The sequence below is a fragment of the Python bivittatus genome, unplaced genomic scaffold (assembly GCF_059951505.1).
Source record: "Python bivittatus isolate LINGU-HERP-01145 unplaced genomic scaffold, Pbiv_v1 ctg000980_np1212, whole genome shotgun sequence".
Taxonomy (NCBI): Eukaryota; Metazoa; Chordata; class Lepidosauria; order Squamata; family Pythonidae; genus Python; species Python bivittatus.
The window spans coordinates 39,392,711-39,412,870 of NW_028277125.1; the positions used below are offsets into that span (position 1 = coordinate 39,392,711).

The window sequence follows — 20,160 nt, forward strand, 5'->3', positions numbered from 1 at the left end:
TTTTTGTGAAATGGTTGTTTATTATACTAGCTGTAAGGCACTTAAGAGTTAATGACTGAAACACCATGCAGATTTTGTAAATACAGGTAGTCCCCTGGTTAAGAACGCCCGGTTTAAGGACAACCCAGAGTTAAAAATGGAGCCTACTGTAGCAAAATTCGAGTTAATACCCAATGGTTTGAGTTAATTACACAACACTACTTATACAGTATTATACAATAATACTGTTCCGGCTTACATACAAATTCAACTTAAGGACAGACTTTGGGAATGGAACTCGTTCTTAAACTGGCGACTACCTGTCAATATATTCTGCCTTTGTATCAAGTAAGAGTCATTGAATAATTTATCTGCAATGTGCTCTCTAATGCAGATCACATGTGTAAGTTATTGCTACAAACTTTTGCCCATATGTATGTGCAAACAGAATAGAGTGCATAATCTTTTGGAGGCTGCTGGCTGCATCTTGCTTTTGAGTGGCATTGAGTTGCCCCTTTCCAAAAAATAGATGAGGCCACAATGAAGAATGAATTTGGTTTAATTTATTTTAACACAATTTCTCCTTTCTATCATACCAGAGATTCATTTCAGCTGCAAATTATAGGGGGTTCTGGAGGCTCCACCAAAAGTTTTGGGAGGCCACATCTATTCTTTGTGTATGTTGTACATTCCCAGTGTATTTCATGTTACATTTTATACTGTAAATGAAGGTATGCAAACATTTATGTGCCACAATAAATGTCAAGGATCTATTATCTAACTAGTAAATAAATCATTTCTAAATGCACCCATTTTTATATAGAAGCTGTTCTTAAGTGAGTAGCAGCAAATTCATGAAAACAGAGGAAAAGTTACAGCAGTTCACTCTCCCATTGAAGCAGCAGCATATCATGCTATAGAACAAGACCCACATTGCAAAGCTCAAAAATGGATTATTTCAAAGCAGACAAACATTGTAAATGTATTTTATGCACTCATAGTTCAAACAAGGTGGTGGAAAGCACTTGAAAGAAATGTTTAGCGCAGAGTGTTGGCAAGGGCAAAGTACCTTTCTTTGAAGTATTAAAGCAACTCCATCTTTTGCAAGGTTCTTCCCTGGCTCTGCATGCATGTGCAATCACAACCTGGCCCCACAAGTGGAGTCTGCACATGCAATGCACACACAATCAGGTACAGCTTTTGAACCAGCCAGACAAACCTGGCAAAGGATACACCTGTTTTAATACTTCACATTACTCATTTGTGCTAACACACTTTGCAAAGCACATCTTCTGAATGCTTTCCAGTCCTAATAGGCAATTTAAAAATAACCCTCTTCAAATGTAAACAATCTCCCATCAAATGCCAATTGAATTAGAAGTGTTACTGACATTATCTCTACAATATCCCACACCAAATTGGTTCATATACTTTTGATCTCAACAACAATCTGCATTTTACCATGATGGCATTTTAACTTTAGCAAAATGTACCCTCTTCCACATTTGTTCCATGATGAAGTCCAATATTTTCCAAACTATTAATATAATTGATATTGCATTTTTAAGAAAAAATATGCCCTTATTTTCATTTTATATGTAAATTATGATTTTAAAAAATATGCATAAATATTGTACATGAATAGATGGCTTTCCTCAGAACTCTGAATCATAAATAAGTAAAAGAAGTTTATAACACTCTCCTTTAAGAATACAAGCATGCTGCATTCTTCAAACTGTATCATTCTAAAATGAATAAACAAGTCCTATGTGCAGAGAAGTAACATCTGGCATGGTATTTTGGAAAAACACTTATCTCATTTTACACTATCCCAATTTATACCTCTGTTTAACATTTATCTCTCCAATCATCATAATCAACATATCTCAATATACTTTAGATTTTCATCCACTGGGAAGGAATTGCTTTTAGATCAAGCTTCATATAACTAGGGAAAGGCCTGGGCTCAGCTTCTCCAGTGGTACAGTCAGAGTATGGTACTGATTTCCATTGGAAACATACTATTACAATAATATGTGACCTGGCCAAAGTATACCACTAAACCCTAAAGTTCAATGGATGCAATTCCATTTTGGATGATACCAAGTGAAGTTCAGTGTAAGAATTACATGAAGTGAATTCAAAAAATGTATTTTATTGAGCCAGTCCTTCATAGACTGCAAATCTATAAAGCACTGATTTAAATGTGAAACACTGATTTGATTGAACTGAAACATCTAAGTATAGTTTAAGACTAATTCAGTTGTTAAAGATATTTCTTACATAATATATTTGAACTCTATTGACATCCTAAAGAACTAACAAATGTAGAGCAATTGGATCCTCTTAATGTCATGGATTTCTAATATGCATGAAATATCCTTCAAAAACATGTCCCTTACTGCTGTAATTTTGCCCAAGTAAATCAATAAACAGAGGAATGGTATGTGTATGTGTGTGTATTCCCTTTAATCATACCCTTAGGAAATTACAATAACTGATGTTAGAAGTCAACAATTCCTTCAGCAAAATTCATACTGAATGCTGGTCATCCTATTTCCATTAGAACTATTGAGTAGACAATACTAGATTTAAAAGTAATTATTTATACTAGACACAAAAGTTCACTATTCTGAATTATAAGTTAATTGGGAAAAGATTGCTCTTCTGCAATACAGTCACCTTATTATTTCTTGTATCTATCATGGATAGGGGCTACCTATCAGAGAAAACAAATATTTTTAAGAATAACAGATTGTCCAAGTAACACTGAGCCTCTAACAGTTACACCAAGTTCAATTTATGCCTCAGGAAGAATTATATTGCTTTTGAATATCTTCAAGCCCAATTATATAAAATATTATTCATTTAGGCAAGCAGAATGCTATACCAGGAAATGAGATTACACTGACCACTTCTTCCCCAGGACAAAGATAGTTCACTTTATTGTGTAGCATTTTGAAGGTCAACATTTTTTTTAATTAAATGAGATTATGTAAATAAGATATTCTTAAAAGGATAAATCTCGTTGGTGGCAAACAGCTTCCACCAACAATATTTTAATACTTTTCTAAGCAGTAAGATATTCACAGATAGTCTCACTCCCACTACTTGCACAGGTGAATGGTACTGCAATGAAAGGTAATACGATAATAATTATAAATATAACTGGAGAGATATAACAACAAGTTTTTACTAACAGAAGCTGATTACAGCACTACAGTACATGGATCCCATCTACTGGTATGTCTTTGGATTTTTCTTCCAAAGCATAAAAGGGTTGGTGCATGCTTATATATAGGGAGGAACAAAAAACTCATGAACAATTTTGCAAGATTTGCCTTTTGGTAACAACTCAGAGTACTATTATCACTCTCTGTCTGTAAAATGTTCAGTAAGATTGTCAAAAGTTTCTTTTCTTTTCTTTTTTTTTTAAAGACCAAGTGATTTCTGGACAATTTGCTTGGCTATTTTGTTGAACTGCTCTCTGTCTTCTCGCCACATTTTAGAAGCATCCACATTGGCTCCACTTTCATCATTTGGTTCTAAAATGGGGAAAAAGACAGTTATGACATCTGCTTACTTACAGTGTTTCTCATTAAAAGAACCACAACCAGTATAAGTAAAACATACATTAAGGTCAAGAATTCCAAAATTAATTTCATTTCATGCATTGTTCCAAAACAATGAAGAGTCCAATAACTACAATCACTTACAACAAATACAAATTATCAGAACCTTCTTTCTGATAATAAAGCTCTTTTAAAGTTGGATTCAGATGCCATGCCATACTACGGCTTGGCATTACAAGCACAAGTGGTCTCAATATCTGACTCATCTTTTTATGTCCATATTCCTACATCCACACATGTAAGAAGAAAAAGGAAACTTCAGACTGCGGTTTGCCCAAAATACCTTGATATTTCCTTCAGACCACTTAAACAACTGGTCTAAATATTTAAACAACTTGCTGTAAGTTCTGATTGTGCACAAGAATATGAAAAATATTGGATTTTAAATATTGACCCTATTCCCATCATGAACAAGCAGAATATTAAGGAACTGAAACATTAGCATCCACGGAGAATTGTATGTGTAAGGAATGAAAAAAGTTCCATAGTACCAGGAAAAGAGTTGAAAAAGAACACAGGATCCTCCTGAGGTGGTGTCCAGCTAAGGACAAAGAGGCTGGAGTTTAATCCTGATAAAACCAAGAGCCTTTGATATTGTGGTTCCTGGGAGTTAGGAATTTCAACTCTTCTATATGGGGCTTCACAGAATCAGCCATATTGCTGGAAAGAAGACCCAGTAGCCAAGTGTACTTATTATCAGCCTTAGCTAATATGACCATTGTAAGCTCTCCTAGACAGTGATATCTTTGCCACAGTAATATAATATGCAATTGTAACTTCAATATTAAAGTACTATAACAGGCCACCAAGCAATTTTCAATAAGAGTTTGTTAATTTATAAGGCTCCAAACAGCTCAGGAACCATACATATTTTCATACAGGACTATTCAAGCTTTTTGCTCAGAAAGAATGTCCTACTGACTGTACCACAGCTGGCCCATGTTCACTCAACTATGGCTCTAAGATGAGTATTCTCCATTGTCACATATATTGTGTGAAGTAAGTAATTAGGTAAGCCTCTTTATGGAATGTCTTTACTAAAAACTTATTTGCCTAGATATTTCTTTGATTTTATAATCTGTCTTATTTATTTAAATTACTTTAATCAATTGTATTGTTTTTAATATTTAATTCTATATTTATATTTTTAATGAAAAGCACTATGAAAATAAGAAAATAAAATAAAAATGTTTTTATTAATTTCATGTCACTCCATGCGCAATATAAGCCAGAACCAAACATCTAAAATAAAACGTTCCTTAATTATACAACTTTCAAGAATGGTCCTTCAAGCCTGGCTTTCTAGCAGCTTAGCAAAGAGTCTTCAAATTAATTCTTCATAGTTCCTAGCATTACATGGGTCACTACTGAGACCAACTGTATAACTGTTAATCTAGGATAAACATGGACATAAAATGTGCTAGAAAAGTCTAGTGATTTGTGGTTTTTAAATTATCTTCACTATTGTCTCTATGAATGCTATCCTTTCTCATACCTGCTAGCATGCTAACCACTGACAAGAGGATCTTCTCTACACTTTGCACAGGACTCCATCGTTCCGCACTGCTCTCATAGCCCATGGGATCATCTCCAGGAGCATGAAGAATTGAAATGCAAACTCTCCCATCTGGATAAACTGAGAAGATTAGACAATAAATGGAGAGGTATTTTTCAAGTTAGTACAACAGCGGTTTAAGAAAAATTGTCAATAGAAGCAGAACATTTTGAGACTATATTAACAACAAAAGAGAGTTTTACCGTAAGTGATGGAAATCATCTGACCAAACACACAATTGCTGAAAAATCTGACAGCAATTATATACTCTTTCAGTTCTAATCTTGTTCTCTACAGGCTGGAGTTAATACCAAAACTTAAAAATCACTGCAGCTTTCTTATATATTTTCATTTTTGTCAGAGAATGGCATTAGTTTATAGTTAAGTAGCTGTTTATGGGATTAATAAAGTTGACAGAAGAAGTAAAGATGAATACAAGACAGGGAGCGTGTACTAGGACAAATACCAATTTCATCATAAAATAGCAAGAAATCAACAAGAAAAGAGGGAAACCCTGCCTTTATGAGTTAATAAGCACAGAATTGGCTTTGCGAAATTATGGCTGTGTTTAAAATAAGTTAGCTTCAGTAAGTAGCAGCAATTTGCTGATCTAGTCTGGGCTTGAAAGCATACAGGGTCAGGCCTGGTGCATATCTGAATCAGAAACTACCAAGGAATACTATGGCTGTAGGCTAGAATGGGATGTCAAAAACATGCTGGAAGAAGGCTATGACATTTCTATACTGTTCCCAAGAAAACTGACTGAAATCATTAGAAGTTGAGTTCACTCTGAGAACGACTTTACTTAAAATAAATTACATCTATGAAATTATAAATGAGATAGAACAATTCTGAAAAGCTAATATTCTTCTAATGTTTATATACTTTATTGTCTTTGTTAGTAACATTCACAAGATCATACTCTCTAAATTGAGATATACTTTGAAACATGTTGTTTGCTAAAATTAAGAAGGAATTATAAAAGGAAATCTTAATGGAAAGTCCAATAGAAAGTGTTTGGTGCCTACAGTACTTATAAATGACATGCAAGATGTTTATCTTTTTTATTTATTATACTTTCAATATAAACAATAAAGACCCCCTTGAGTCAAGTTCAAGTCCTAGGGACTACATGGATATGTGGTTCAATACAACTTTCTAATAATTCTAATCATCACTCCTGTATTTGTCTTTGGTACTGTTTGTTTGCTTATGGCGCTGAATAAAATGGGAGTAGACCAAACAGTAAATAAAAATTACTAAAGATATTCCCAAAGTCTGGGAAAAGACACATATTCCAGGTTTTAAATATGAAATAATAAAATAATTACATTTCCATTTTATACAATTGTATAACTGCAAACTGTTAATTGTTATACTTAAGTGGCTGTTTACTCCCTTTTCATAGCCCTAGGGTGAAAACTGGGCGCTGCCTTTTTATTTATTTATTTATTTATTTATTTAAAAGATCTGTATGGCCACCATCTTATAGCACAACTCCAGGTGGCTCACAACTGAATACCATAGCCAAACTTCAGAAAAAGGAAGACAAAATTTTGATAGATCACTGTTACTCCTGTGGAGGTAACGTAAACACAGCAGGCAAAGATGTCACGTTATAAAGTGTCAGTATACTTTCTAAGGGGGGGGGAGAGAGAGAGAGAAATAAATAAATAAATAAATAAATAAATAAATAAATAAATAAATTGATGTTATTATTAATAGTTGATGTTACTATTTCATTTATTGTATTGGTATGCTGCCAGACTCAGAAAACAACTTATGGGTTTACATCATAAAAGCAGAAAACATAGTAAAAATAAAAAATAAAAACAGAAATATGTTATACTATATGTGCAGTGGTAGCCATTCTATCCCCAAGGCCTTCTGGAATAACTTGTCTTTAATATCTTCCAGAAAGCAATCAATGTGAGTGCCAGCCTAATTTCCAGAGCGACTATTTCATAACATGGGGCTGCAATTAAAAAACACTGCCTACAAGTCCGTGTCCCCTTTGGCTTGCCTATCTAGGAGGCTATTAAAAGATGCTGGCAGTGCGTGTGCGCTGGACAAGTAGGGTAGATGCTTCTATGCAGAGAAAGCAATCTTGTATGACTTTTGGTGACAAACCACATAGAGCTTTATAGCTTAAATCCAGCACTTTGAATTTTACCCAGAATCTTATTGGTAACCAGTTTAATGACCACAAAACAGGTGTAATACAATTACAGTGACTTTGACAGAGCTATTCCATTTTGAACTAGTTGCAGTTACCAAGCAGTTTTCAGAAACAGCCCATGTATAGTGGATTGCAGTAAACCAAGCAAGTGATGTACAGAATTTACAATGGAAAGATTATCCTGCTCTGGGTTGGTCTGTCACTGATGCTTCGGCAAAGGCCTCCTGGCCTCAGCTTCAACCTGCCTATGTAACAATGATCATTAATCCAGGAGGACCTGCAAGTCATGATCCTGCTCTTTCAGCAGAGTGCCACCCTTTTAAGAGTCAACACTGGAGCCTGCATTGCTCTGCACAAACAGTACCTCCATTTTGCTTGGGTTAAACCTCAGCCTGTTGGTCTCATCCAGATTCAAACAGCCTCCAAACCTTGGTTCAAGACTCAGCCTGGAGTGGAGATGTATAGCTGAATATTGTCAGCATACTGATGGTATCAGCATACTGATGGTATCTTCCAAATAAAGGGAAGAGTGATAATTGTCATGTGCAGGAATGGCTTCTTGAGGTGGGGCCTCACCATTATCTCCTTTGTGGACCACCTCTCTCAGTGAATCTTTTACTATCCCAGGACCCAACTCACCACATTCCCTTTGACTCCTTAAAGAAGTAATATTATGTTATTTGTGTTGAATATTATACGAGATAAGAATAAAATTTGCTTTACATTGCTCTTAAATAAATACTTGCTTTGTGTTTTAAATTTATAATTTTAAATTTTGTAAACCAACTTGAAATTGTGAATAAAGCAGCATGGAAATATATTAAGCAAAAAGATACAGATCTGAGTGGGTAGTTTCGTAACCCATGAAAGGCCAAAACAGATATTATGGGATGCCATATGTAATTTATCCACTACTTTTAAACTTTTTTCTTCAGCCTAGCTCACTTGTGGAATTGGAGCTGGACTTGGAAAAAGTATCCTGAAGTACCGCCAGGTGTTACATGGACTTCATTCCACATCTCTGTATACTGTTTGTCAAACAGAAAAGTATTATCAACTGTTGGGTAGATACAATCACTAAGATTAAAAACCTATTTAATTCATAAGAGAAATGCATGTTCCCACAGTTCAAAGTTACTTATAAATTAAATGTAAGCAAAACAGTTAATTCTAAAGTAAGTGATTTAAAGTCTGCATCCAAGTTGGTGTTGCAATTAGGGTTTAAATTGCCATAATTTAGGGGGAAAGGCTAAATGAATACTACTAGATATCTAGATTTAACAGGGGTGTTTACTGATATGAAAACATAATGCATTATCTACTGGCAAAACTTACTGTTGGGATGAAACATTTCACATGTGAATCTCATCTTTGGAGGACTTAAGGGATAATCAAGAGGAAAACTCAGAATAGCAGGGAAAACACCATACTCAAAGCAAGTATCTTCTGGACCCCTAGAAGCACAAAAAAAAAAAGCTTTTTAAAGTGTGAGACTATTTACTACCTTAAAATCAGCGATATTAAATTATCCACACACAACTGAAATGTATACAATCTACAGCACTTCAGAGCTTTGGTATATATTACATTTCAGGTCTGCGTTCATGTAATTGTAACAGAGAAATTAATTTCCAACTTGAAATAAGAAAAACTATTCAGGAATACCTATTCTATTGCTCCACTAACTGAGAAAAGCAGCTATGTACTAGAGATATATAAGCTCTTTCAAAGTCAAAATATTCTAGCTGCAAAACATCCCATTCAAACTTTACCAGTCATATGATAATACTGTTCCAAACTTACCAGAAGTGTTTCATCCTTGAAAGGAACCATTCTGACTGTGAAACAGAATGCTTGGGGATAAGAACATATAGATCCTCAAATGTTGTGCACACCTCTATTATTTACCCCCTGCAAACACTTCATTTTTAAGTCTGATACAGCACAAACTGATTCCCGTCACAGTTACTATTAAAAATAAGAAATATCAATGAACTGTGTATTTTTTAATTTTGAGAGTAGCATACCAGGAACTAAGGCTGAATCAGGGAAAGTTGGGGCTTCTTAAGAATATAAGAGCCCTGCTGGATCGTATCAAAGGCCAAAATCTGGTCCAGCATTCCCTCCATCAGATGCCACTGGGAAGCTCACAAGCATGCCACAAGTACAATGGGCACTTCCTGCCTAAGGTTCCTCAGCAACTACTACAGAAAGGTTTTGCATGATAATCCATAGCCATTATGTCTAATAGCCATTAGTGTCCTCTACAAATTGATCTAATCTAGTAGGTATCACTCAATCTACATTGTAATTAAAAACGTTTGCAGATCACCAAATAAAGCAAGCCATTTTAAGTATTTTTAATATAATCTATGGCTGAGGAGGTCGAGTTTATATATCAAAAGATATTTTAAAAATTTCTATTTCTATTAATACTATTATTTCTATTTCTGATAATACATTCTGCTTAGTCAGAAATATACTGCAGCCATCAGAGTACATTTACCTATAGTAGGCCTAACAATGGAGAAATATATTACTTATCTGATAAGAAGAGATATTAAATTATTTCCCCTCTGCCCAAAGACCACCTGCACATACACTAGTGATCCTCAGGTTCAGAACAATTAGTCTAATAATAGTGCCATCCATATTGACAGTCAATTCTGGGATTTATTTTGAATTTATTTAAAATTTTTGTAAGCCACTTTCTAGAAGTAGTTCACAGTAAAATTCAAGCAATTGATTGCTCTGCAGTGAGATGGGCAGTGACAAATTTGAAATATAAATCAATATAAATCAATAAATAAATGATAAAAGCATATATTAAAACATACTATACAAAATAAAACAGGCAATAAAATTGTTAAATACATCTTTCTTTAAAGAACAATTACACAATTGGCATCTGAGCTTTAATTTCAGATAGATAGATAGATAGATAGATAGATAGATAGATAGATAGATAGATAGATAGATAGATAGATAGATAGATCAATCGATCATGTCAGGGTTGACTCCAGGCGACTGCCTGGACAAGTTCCTGCAATTTTCTTGGCAACATTTTCAGAAGTGGTTTACCACTGTCTTCTTCCTAGGGCTGAGAGAGAGTGACTGGCTCCAAGTTACCCAGGTGGTTTTGCATGTAAAGCAGGAATAGAACTCACAGTCTCCTGATTTCTACCCAGTGCCTTAACCACTATACCAAACTGGCTCTCTAATTTCAAATTACAAAAGTGTTTTTCTTAAACAGTGAGAGTCTCAGTTAATCCAAAGAGAAAATGCATGGTTTAAACCAATGCAGCTTCTCTAAAATATAAGACTCACCTTATTCAAGTATGGCTGGTACTACTGCTGTAAAATTTGGCAGGTTTCTTAGCTGGAGCCACCTCTACACTCTTAATTATTTTAATAAAGATTACATAATGTCCTTGTAAAATTCTGAAACATTAAGAGAGCTTTGGAAGGGCTCAGATTTGAACATTTACTGAATCCTGTCCCTTATCTTTTTCAGATTTAGCTTTTGCCAAACCTGAAGCACAAGTTTAAATAAAACACATGTAACAAAAATTATCAAAAAAGACAGCAATTCTCTGCTCTCTACCCATCATCCTGCATTTCATTATTGGTGAATAGTCACAGCACAACAGCTCTGCACTGAGGAGTCCATATAGTAAATCCACACCTATTTCATCAGACTATTTTATCTTAGGAAATAAGCCTAAAGGAGTTTAGGCTAAACTTTCTCATATCCATTACCCCTACCCTAAAACAAAAAGCTGAAGGGCTGAGAAATCAAAGCTTGCACATTTAAATTACAAGGAAGGTCACAACACTACATAATTGCTAGGGTGTGTTTAATTATATTCAATCTGTCTCCAAGGCATGTTCCAGATTTTAGTACCTGCACGTCAAGAAATATCGCTAACAAGTACTGAAACTGCTGCTTTGAAGACACTGTTTATTCAACATGGACAAAGGTGTCAAAAGCTGCCATTTAAAAGATTTTAAATAACCAAGGCTTATAAGATAACTTCAACTAATGGCCTTATGTACATAGTAAAATTTAACCCATCAATGCAAATAATAAAAGCAACTTCAAATACATAATTAGGAAATGCAGGCTGTCCTGGCTTAAGGCCCTTGAATTGAAGCACATCCAAAATGGATGCCCAGTTTTTAAATGACTGTGTTTAGATATACACACTAGAAACATAGGAGTACTTTCCAGCAGCTAAAATCATTAATGGGGAAAGCTTCTGAACATGTACAGCATGCACACAGGTTTCTTAAAGAGTAACAGTTTTATCTGTGGAGGACTGTATTACTATGTGAAAAATACCACTACTGTATATATGTCAGGTTCAGCCCAAAGAACTCCACGAGACAGTGCAAATATAGTTCTGTTGCATTTATTAGCTTCCACCTCAAGACAGAAATCTCTCCAGACTGAACCTAAGTTCCCAAGCCAGCAAGCCACAACACTGAATTCCTTAGGGTGGTGCCAGTCTCATCTTCTTAAACTTCCCATGTTCCTGTTGAGGGCTAAGGAAACGCTTATCTCCCTGAGCGTGGCCTTCATAACACCATTCCATCACAATATAGCTCTTATTTTATACTGCGTCGCTTTTTTTCCTCTTACATTTCTCTAATCTTGCTTATAAATCTGCCATGTTCTCCTTCTAAGATTTATTTCAACAAAGCCTTTTAACTATTTCACTTGGCTTTACATTCACAGCTACCCTCTGTCCAATATAATATGTTCATCCAACATAATTATTAAGCCCTATTCTCAAATGCCTGCAAGATTTTTTGAGAACAGTTTTCCACCTAGTGGTAGAACACAGATTCTGTTTTCCTATCCTGAAACCTTTTATTCTCACCATATTTCTTCTGTGATTGTCTTCAATGGGATATTCAGATATGATTAATTTGCCCCAATGGTTTATATTACTTAAATCAGTAGGAAAAAAAGGCCAATTTAAATCATATTTCCCACTGATGCGTCTTCATATTATTTCTTAGACACTGGTACAAATATATCTATTAAAGCACAATGTACAACTTGAATGTTATTTACATAGATTCATTCTTACATAAACAGCTTTGAATCTATGTAATTCTCTCTTTATATATCTACAATCCCCCCTGTCCCCAAGAGAAGGACCCCAATCTCTGCTGTATCAGCTAACAGACCTTGCAATGATAAGGAAGAATCATATATCTGCTCAAAATAAAGCCTCACTATACTCATTTGGGTGTACTCACTCACAAAGGGTGTAAGACTGCAGCCAGGCACGGGAATATAGGTTCCTGCATGCTAAGCAATTTGTGATTTTCTTCTTTCCAGTGTTGTTCCATTCTAGTTTGGCCCACAACACAAAAGCAAAGTAGCAAAGAAAAAAAACTGACCTTGACTGACAGCTGTAGGTGGTAGTTACTTGATACACTTAAAATGAAATCAACATCATTTGATAGAGTCTCATTACAGTAAGATTCTCTGGTGGAAATACTGATACAATTTTAGATAACTATATCTTATGTTACTTTTATATTTAACATGCATACTAGCAGCAGTTCAATATTCCCTGAGTAGAAACTGTCTTTGTCACCATAGTTAGAAGCCATGACAAAAGTCATCATAAAATCAGATCACACATTTATATCCTAGTATGACAAGCGTGTTGTTTGGTATATTGAAAAATAAAAAGAATCACAGCACATTTCACTGGATGTGCTTAAATGCGATTCACCATTTTTCTGTCATTAATTTTTTTTTCACTTTAAGCTATTTTTGCTGTTAAGCAAAAAAGGCTATTCACAATTATGTTATTTCATATGTGAAAAATGAGAAAGTCAATAACCTTTTGCTCTCCCAATCCTGCACAAGATTTCCAGAATTCTAATCATTCCTAAGAGATTCAGAAATGTGTAACTTTATTACAAATAATATTTTGATATAAATGTTTCTAAAATACTAAAGAGGTAGCTTTTGAACCAACTGCCTGCAGTTTGTTTATCTCTTTAGGAGGGCTGTTCCTTGCCGTCCTGGAAGTCAGGAATCGTAGTTCAATGAATAAATTATTTTTAATGTAAATAAATAAACTACAAGGGTTTTGGCTATAAGTCAATGATTTCACCTTAAACAAGAAATAAAATGGAAAGCCTCAAAATAAGCATTAATTGTATGCAGTCATCAGATATACATGTATCCTGTAATATACACAAAACATTGGACTACAACTTTGTATTATACAAAGCTAAAATACTATTTAAAGAAAATAAAAAGGTAGAGAATGTTCATGCAATCATATACTTAAATCAGCATACGTTTATATTAAGTCAGTTAATGAGATAATCAGTGTTTTATGTTCATAGGAAGCTTATTTCTTCTGTTTTCATTTTATCCCACCCCTTCCACTTCCTAATGCACAAAGGGGAATTCCAAGTTGAAACAAACTCACATATTAAAATACTATACATAAACTAAAATATATAATTACTTTTCTAGATAGCCTTTGGAGATATTGGATTAAAGTTGTACTTATTATTTTAAAAATTAGCTTTTAGGCTAACCAAGTTCCAACAACGACCACATTTATATTATTTTAGTGGCTACATTGTTATGGTAATGAGCACTAACATTTTGCAAATGATCAACTCCAAAGCTAAAATATTCTGATAAGAAATAGAAAAAAATATTAGCCTGCATATAATTAAGTTAATTGATTTGCATAAAACAGTATCCACAACATGGAGGCTGACAATTTTACAATGGAAAACTATTATTGCAGTAATATCCTCTCCCTCATCATACATCTAATTTAATAGTCAAATTAATTCATTTCTACTTTGGAGTGAAGATATCAAAGTTGTGTATTTATATGCTTTAGACACTTGCATGAGATTCTAACACTTATTTCTGAACACTTCAAAACAAGCATAGTTATTAGACATGGAACTATTAAACAAATGATCAACGGAGCAAACCTGCAAGAAAAAAAATAACTCATATTTTGGGAGTTATTTTAAGTAAGGCTATTAGAATAGTTTTGAGGGTTTTTTTAAACTATATAGTTTTATACAATAGCTATATAGTTATATTGCTATTTAGTGCACAGAAAGTACTGTAAACATTTTTAAAGAAATGTTAATTGCTTTTTTTAAAAGTTTAATTAAAAACATTAAAAAATTTTATCACAATTCTGAAATTCTAAAATTCTGGCCAACCATCCTCTTAAATACTGCAACATATTCTTTCAAAGCATTAATTATAATAAAATTGTTTTCTTACAATACTGCACATCTAATACACAAAGAAGATTAAACATGTTTTTCTGCTCGATCAACCAGGAACAGTCAAAACGTAAAGTAACGGAGCAAATTTAAAATGTACTGTAATAGTCATACATGAACTGCATGAAGAAAAAATAATGTGCAGGTCAGTTACTTTAATTATGATATTTAATTTCTTCTAGTATCTCTATAATATGTTGCATTTGTATAATTTTAAAGCCCCACAAATTCAGAAGGCCATGAAAACAGTCAAATGCCAAGGGAAAAGTACATTACTGAAGAAAAAACTGGGATTGCAAATCATCTTGTTGCTTACAATTTGTCTGATAGTGTTATTGTTGCAAAGCAAATATTGTCCTGGAGGCCCCTCTCTACCAACCTCTTCCAGAAAGTTGGAGATGGGGAGATATTTACTTTGTCCACATAGGCAATGAGAGCAAAACACAGTGTGCTGCACCATCAGGAGTTTTCCTGCCTGCAGATCAAACTTCCCAAGAAAGTATTCCAGGGAACACTGTTTCTTCACAGAATGAGGCCTGTAACTCTGTATTCCTAGTAAGTGGAGACAGCCAGGAGTATCTTCTGAAGCAGCCATGTGAGTCTTGCAAAAGACATGGCTCCTTTAATACTTCAAAGAACACTACTTTGTTCACACTCCCATCCTTTCCAATGCATCTCTTCTGAATGCTTCCAAAAGCCTTAGTTTATATGAATTAATCTTATTGACCATGTACTCCATCCACCAGTCCTGAGTGCATCTGCTGCATTTGGGTGGCCAAATTTTATGCTGAACTTGCTGCTTTGGAGTGGTTTGGGATTTCTCACATAGCCAAATCAATGCTTTGGTTTACTAAGGAGCTGATAATGATGAAGTGATGATGAGGGGGAAATTGCTGCAACACAAGTGAACGAAACCTCAAAATGGGTCACATAGTGCCTAAACCATGAAGGCATGGAAAAAGTAAAAGCTATAAATTGCTTACTTGCCCCTTCTAGCTGATTAAGTTGGTTAGAATGGGACTGGCTCATGATTAAGAGGGATGATGAAAGCTTCCTTATAGGTAGGATTTGTTCCCCTCTATTTAGATGTCCATAACTGGGGAAAAAATACCTTGTCCCAGTAAAGCTGTGTAATCATAGGCTACTCTCAAATATTCCATTTCTGGAAAAGGTGATCAAGATGGTGGCAGCTTCATGTCTCCAGCCACATATGGATGATACTAATTATCTGAACTCATTTCAATAAGGCTTTCAGGAAGAGTATCAAACTGAAACTGCTTTCACCTTGGTGGATGTCCTAGTCAAAAACTGAAATGGGTCTGTGAGTGAAATCCAGCCATATTATTCCTCCTAGATCTCTTGGTAGAGTTCAAATCTATAATTATATTTTTTCTGAAACATTTAGCAGAACTAGATTTTAGGTACATTGTTTCATAGCAGTTCTGGCAGGCGGAGTCAACAACTACAGCACTGACCTACTCTGTGGTACAAGGTTCTATCTTGTCTACTATGCTGATCAATATCTACATGAAACCACAGGAGAAGATCCTCTGGAGCTTTGAAGTATAGTTCCATCAGTATGCTAATGATACCCACTCTTCTGGTCCTCACCAACCAATTCTAAGAAAGCAGCTGGTACTCTTGAATGTTGCCTAAGTTCAATAATAGCATAGATGCAAGAGAATAAGCTGAAATTAAATCCGGACAAGACGTAAGTGCTGTTGATCAATAGGAAAATGGACTTGAACACAGTCTGTTTTGGATGTACCATCTCCCTGAAAGAGCAGATCCATATTCAAAGAGTGCTCCCTGGCTCTCAGCGAGGAATACTTTTGGTATGCCATTCTATGGTCAAGTATTCCCTATAAAGTCATTCATGGCATTATTATTTTAATAACAATAAACTCAGTAAAGTAACTGGCACGATGTAAGATACAAGAGACTGAAAACCACTGCATTAGAAATTTGCTAGGTAAAAGCAGAATACAAAAAATTATTTTTTGCATTCAACTGCATTTTGCAATAATTTTATTAGGTAAAAGAGAAGACTTCAGTGCAATTCTTCTTCCACATTATAAGCCTGTCCAAGAAGGTATACTTGCATCTTAATATCTACAATATATCCTGGGTACTTCCATGCTATATAAACCCATACTATAAACACTGAAAGTTATTTCAGACATTGTAGAGAAGACCAATTTAAGAGCAAATAAAATTGAAGAGCAAATAAAATTAAATTTACTTGACCAGCACATTCTATCTTTTATTAATTATTTATTATAAATTTGTTATGGCCACCCACTGCAGATGACTTTGGGTGGCTTACAAAATCTTGTTTTATTAAAAGACAATCAATGCATTATAGAATTCTATAAACTGGGAAATTTGCAAATATAATAGAGTCTTGTGTGGGTGGACATAGACAAAGCCTGAACTGTTTGAGAAGAATTCCAAAGTTTGACATTCTGATTATTAGAAAATTCACACAGTCATTTTTAAATCTATGATGTCCACCAGTAGAAATCTACCCATAATCTAAATGTTCAATATTCAAATAACTTACATTATCAAAGCTTCCCACTCAAAGAAATTTTCTTCATTCATGGGCCCTATTTAAAAACAACAAAAATTATATTAATATAGGCTTTCTAATTTCAAGATAGATATATTTTAAATAGAATTTCATACCTGCTACTATGCCTTCAGGAGGATTCAGAGTCAACTCTAAAATCAAGAATAAACATTTTAAGTATTAATTTATACTTCATACATTTCAGAACATAAAAACAAAACGTATAGCAGTTAGCCAAGAGAGTTTACATTACCTTGATAATTTCTGCCTAGTAATAATGGTCAAATAAGCAAAGGAAAATTTTTACAACAGAAGTGAACAATATACATGACTACATTTTAAGAGGGTATTAGGGTATTCCCAAATACATTTACAAGAGAGTAGTCTGCAGTGAGCACAACTGAATCCTCCTCCATTATGCATAGGATTGCACAAATTATAATGGCAGCGTAGTCTAGAAAATTCTGGAAAGCTTCTTGCTTTTTGAAGTCTAGTTATCTATGTTACAAAAATAAACTTTTTTAACATACAGAACATTTCTATTCTTTCTGTTCTATCATGCATATTAAGTTACACAGATATGTAAGCCTGAAATCAAAAAGAGGAAAGATGAGATTTTAAATCTACTCTTATTTTCTTATTTCCTCTGTTTTGCAGATGAGATTTATTAGATTTCCTATTTCCTGTGAAATCTTTATCAACAAATGTCTCATCTTCATCCAAATGTCTAAATCCCTAACAATTTTCTAGGAAAGGAAAAAAAAAACTAAAGTAGAAAGGCAGGTGAAAAGGAGGAGAGACACCAACCAAGGTGAAAAGAGGAGCTATTGCTCTCTCTAGTGGAAAAGATGCAACATCAATACCAAAAGGCTGTTTAATGAATTATGAGGTTTTTTTCTTACATTGAACAATCATGGCCCTCTATACATATGGACTGATGGTTGACTGATAGAATACATGACTGACATTCATGAAGTCCTGATACTTATAGTTAATCACAACTCAAGGCAAGATTGAACAAGGTTACTATGTACAGAGTTCACTGTACTAATCAATTTCCTTTCTACCACTTACCTCAGAGATAGGTAATGTAGAATTCTCCAGATGCTATTTTTGGCCTACACTTCCCATTATCCCTCACAAGTGTTCATGCTGCCAAAGGTTACTTGAAGTTACACATCTGGAGGCCATCTCTAGTTTATTTGACTACCCCTAGTTTATTTAACATATATCTTATCAAGACACTGAAAAAACAAAAGAATTTCCTATTACAGTTACTGCTTTTGTACAGAGTTTGAGAGTATAAACATTTGTCATGCACAGTCAGAACACATGCAAGGATTCAGGCTTATGAGAAGATGGAGAGGATTGACCTTAGGCTAGGCTGTTCTGTAATCAAAACATAAGCTTCACCACTGTGCTTCAATCCAGAATCAGGGAACATTGCTGGTTCAGCCACCATACCTGACACACTGAGGGTTAGTTAATATTGGAATAATCTCTCTGCTTGATTTATATGTAATGCTATTTTCTTTTGCACATTTTCTGGTTTATCATTTCAAGCTGTCCTACACAGAGGCAATTCAACAACAGCCACAACCCAGCAGTTTGGACCTTACACAATAAAAAAAAATTGCAAAGTGTTTCATAAACTATACTAATCTGGACCATTCCATGTTTGTTCCCTTATGAAAAAGAAAACAGCCATTTTCAGATAAGGTTGTAGGCGAAAAGAATTACCTGTCGGGAAGGTAACACACTGGCATGCTACCTTTCCACATGTAAGAATTCCTAAAGTATAAAAGCATCACACAAAAGCAACCATCCCCACTATCTTGCAGGTTCAAGTGCTGCGATCAAAGCTTGCCAAAAGCTCCAAGTGACTCTGATCTACTGACATTACTCAATTATTCCATCACTTAGACCAGAGGCAGAAGAACATCACCCTCTGGTGTTAAATCACCCCAGAAATGAGCAGATCAGGATGTGGTCCTGAAAGCGAATTTCTGGGCTGAGAACAGGGATCAAAGGCTTCTTCCGGCTCAACTCTCCATCTGCCTCCCTTTCTTTTGGATGAGTGTTTTTCAAAGTTGGCAACATGGTGGCTGGGGAATTCTGGGAGGTGAAGTCCACCCATCTTAAAGATGCCAAGTTTGAAAAACACTGTTTTAGTTCAACCCCACCCGCTCCCACCGCGAACATTTAAAACTTGACTTGGCAATTTAAACCATGGGGGGGGGGGGTTAATCTGAAACAGAAGCCACAGCCCAAGCCAGTCGAGCCTGCCTCCTCCTCTCCTACAGCAGCCTCCTCATCAACAGAAAGACACGCAACCCTCTCCCCCTTCTCCGCCGCGCCAGGCAAAGCTGTCGTGAAGACAGTTCCGCGGGCCTAGAAGGAGTCAACGCGTGACCGGGCTCGGAAAACAGCCGACGTCACTGAGAGGAAGGAGGTAAACCCACCCCGCTCTCGCGCACAGCAACACAAAGCGCGGCCACCTTTGCTGCCCGACTACTCACGCTTATACTCTGCCATTAACCGCTTGAGCGCCGTGCCCGCCATGGCTCAAGTAGCCTCGAGGAAGCCCAGCCGCCGTTTTAAACTTCGCCGTTTTGGTTGTTTTCTCCCCAACTTGTCCGAAGAGCTACTTCCGGGCGGCCTTTACCATAAAGAAAATGAGACCAACCACAACCAAGTCTATTCCCTTTCGCTTCGCAACCAACATACAAGAGCTAGAAAATGTGTAGAGTGACCCATTGCCTCTGATCTTCATAGACTAATTTTTGCTACGGGTCAGAGCCGGAATTGCGACCAGCTGAGAAATATAAACGTTCTGAGTTTCACTTTACAATTGTAGTAAATCATTTGCTCCCTTCCGTCTTGATATTTAATATAATCCGAACCCTGAAAATGCCCATCTACGCAATATATTTATCTCTATAAGGCA

At 35.3% G+C, this 20,160-nt stretch overlaps 1 protein-coding gene across 2 annotated transcripts; it reads right to left on the reverse strand.

Annotated features, from left to right (window-relative positions):
- Positions 1-949: 949 nt before the first annotated feature.
- UBE2G2 (ubiquitin conjugating enzyme E2 G2) lies at positions 950-19,938 on the reverse strand. 2 transcript variants are annotated; one of them, XM_007438672.4, is made up of 6 exons: positions 19,733-19,938; positions 17,330-17,365; positions 17,205-17,250; positions 8,681-8,799; positions 5,107-5,247; positions 950-3,524 (listed from the first exon to the last, which is right to left on the reverse strand). In XM_007438672.4, exons 1-6 carry the CDS (start codon positions 19,773-19,775, stop codon positions 3,412-3,414), a joined length of 498 nt encoding a protein of 165 aa, XP_007438734.1. In that variant the 5' UTR covers positions 19,776-19,938; the 3' UTR covers positions 950-3,411. The 2 variants fall into 2 exon arrangements, with proteins under 2 accessions (XP_007438734.1, XP_025029254.1); XM_025173486.2 differs by lacking the exon at positions 19,733-19,938 and adding an exon at positions 18,288-19,649.
- Positions 19,939-20,160: the final 222 nt, after the last annotated feature.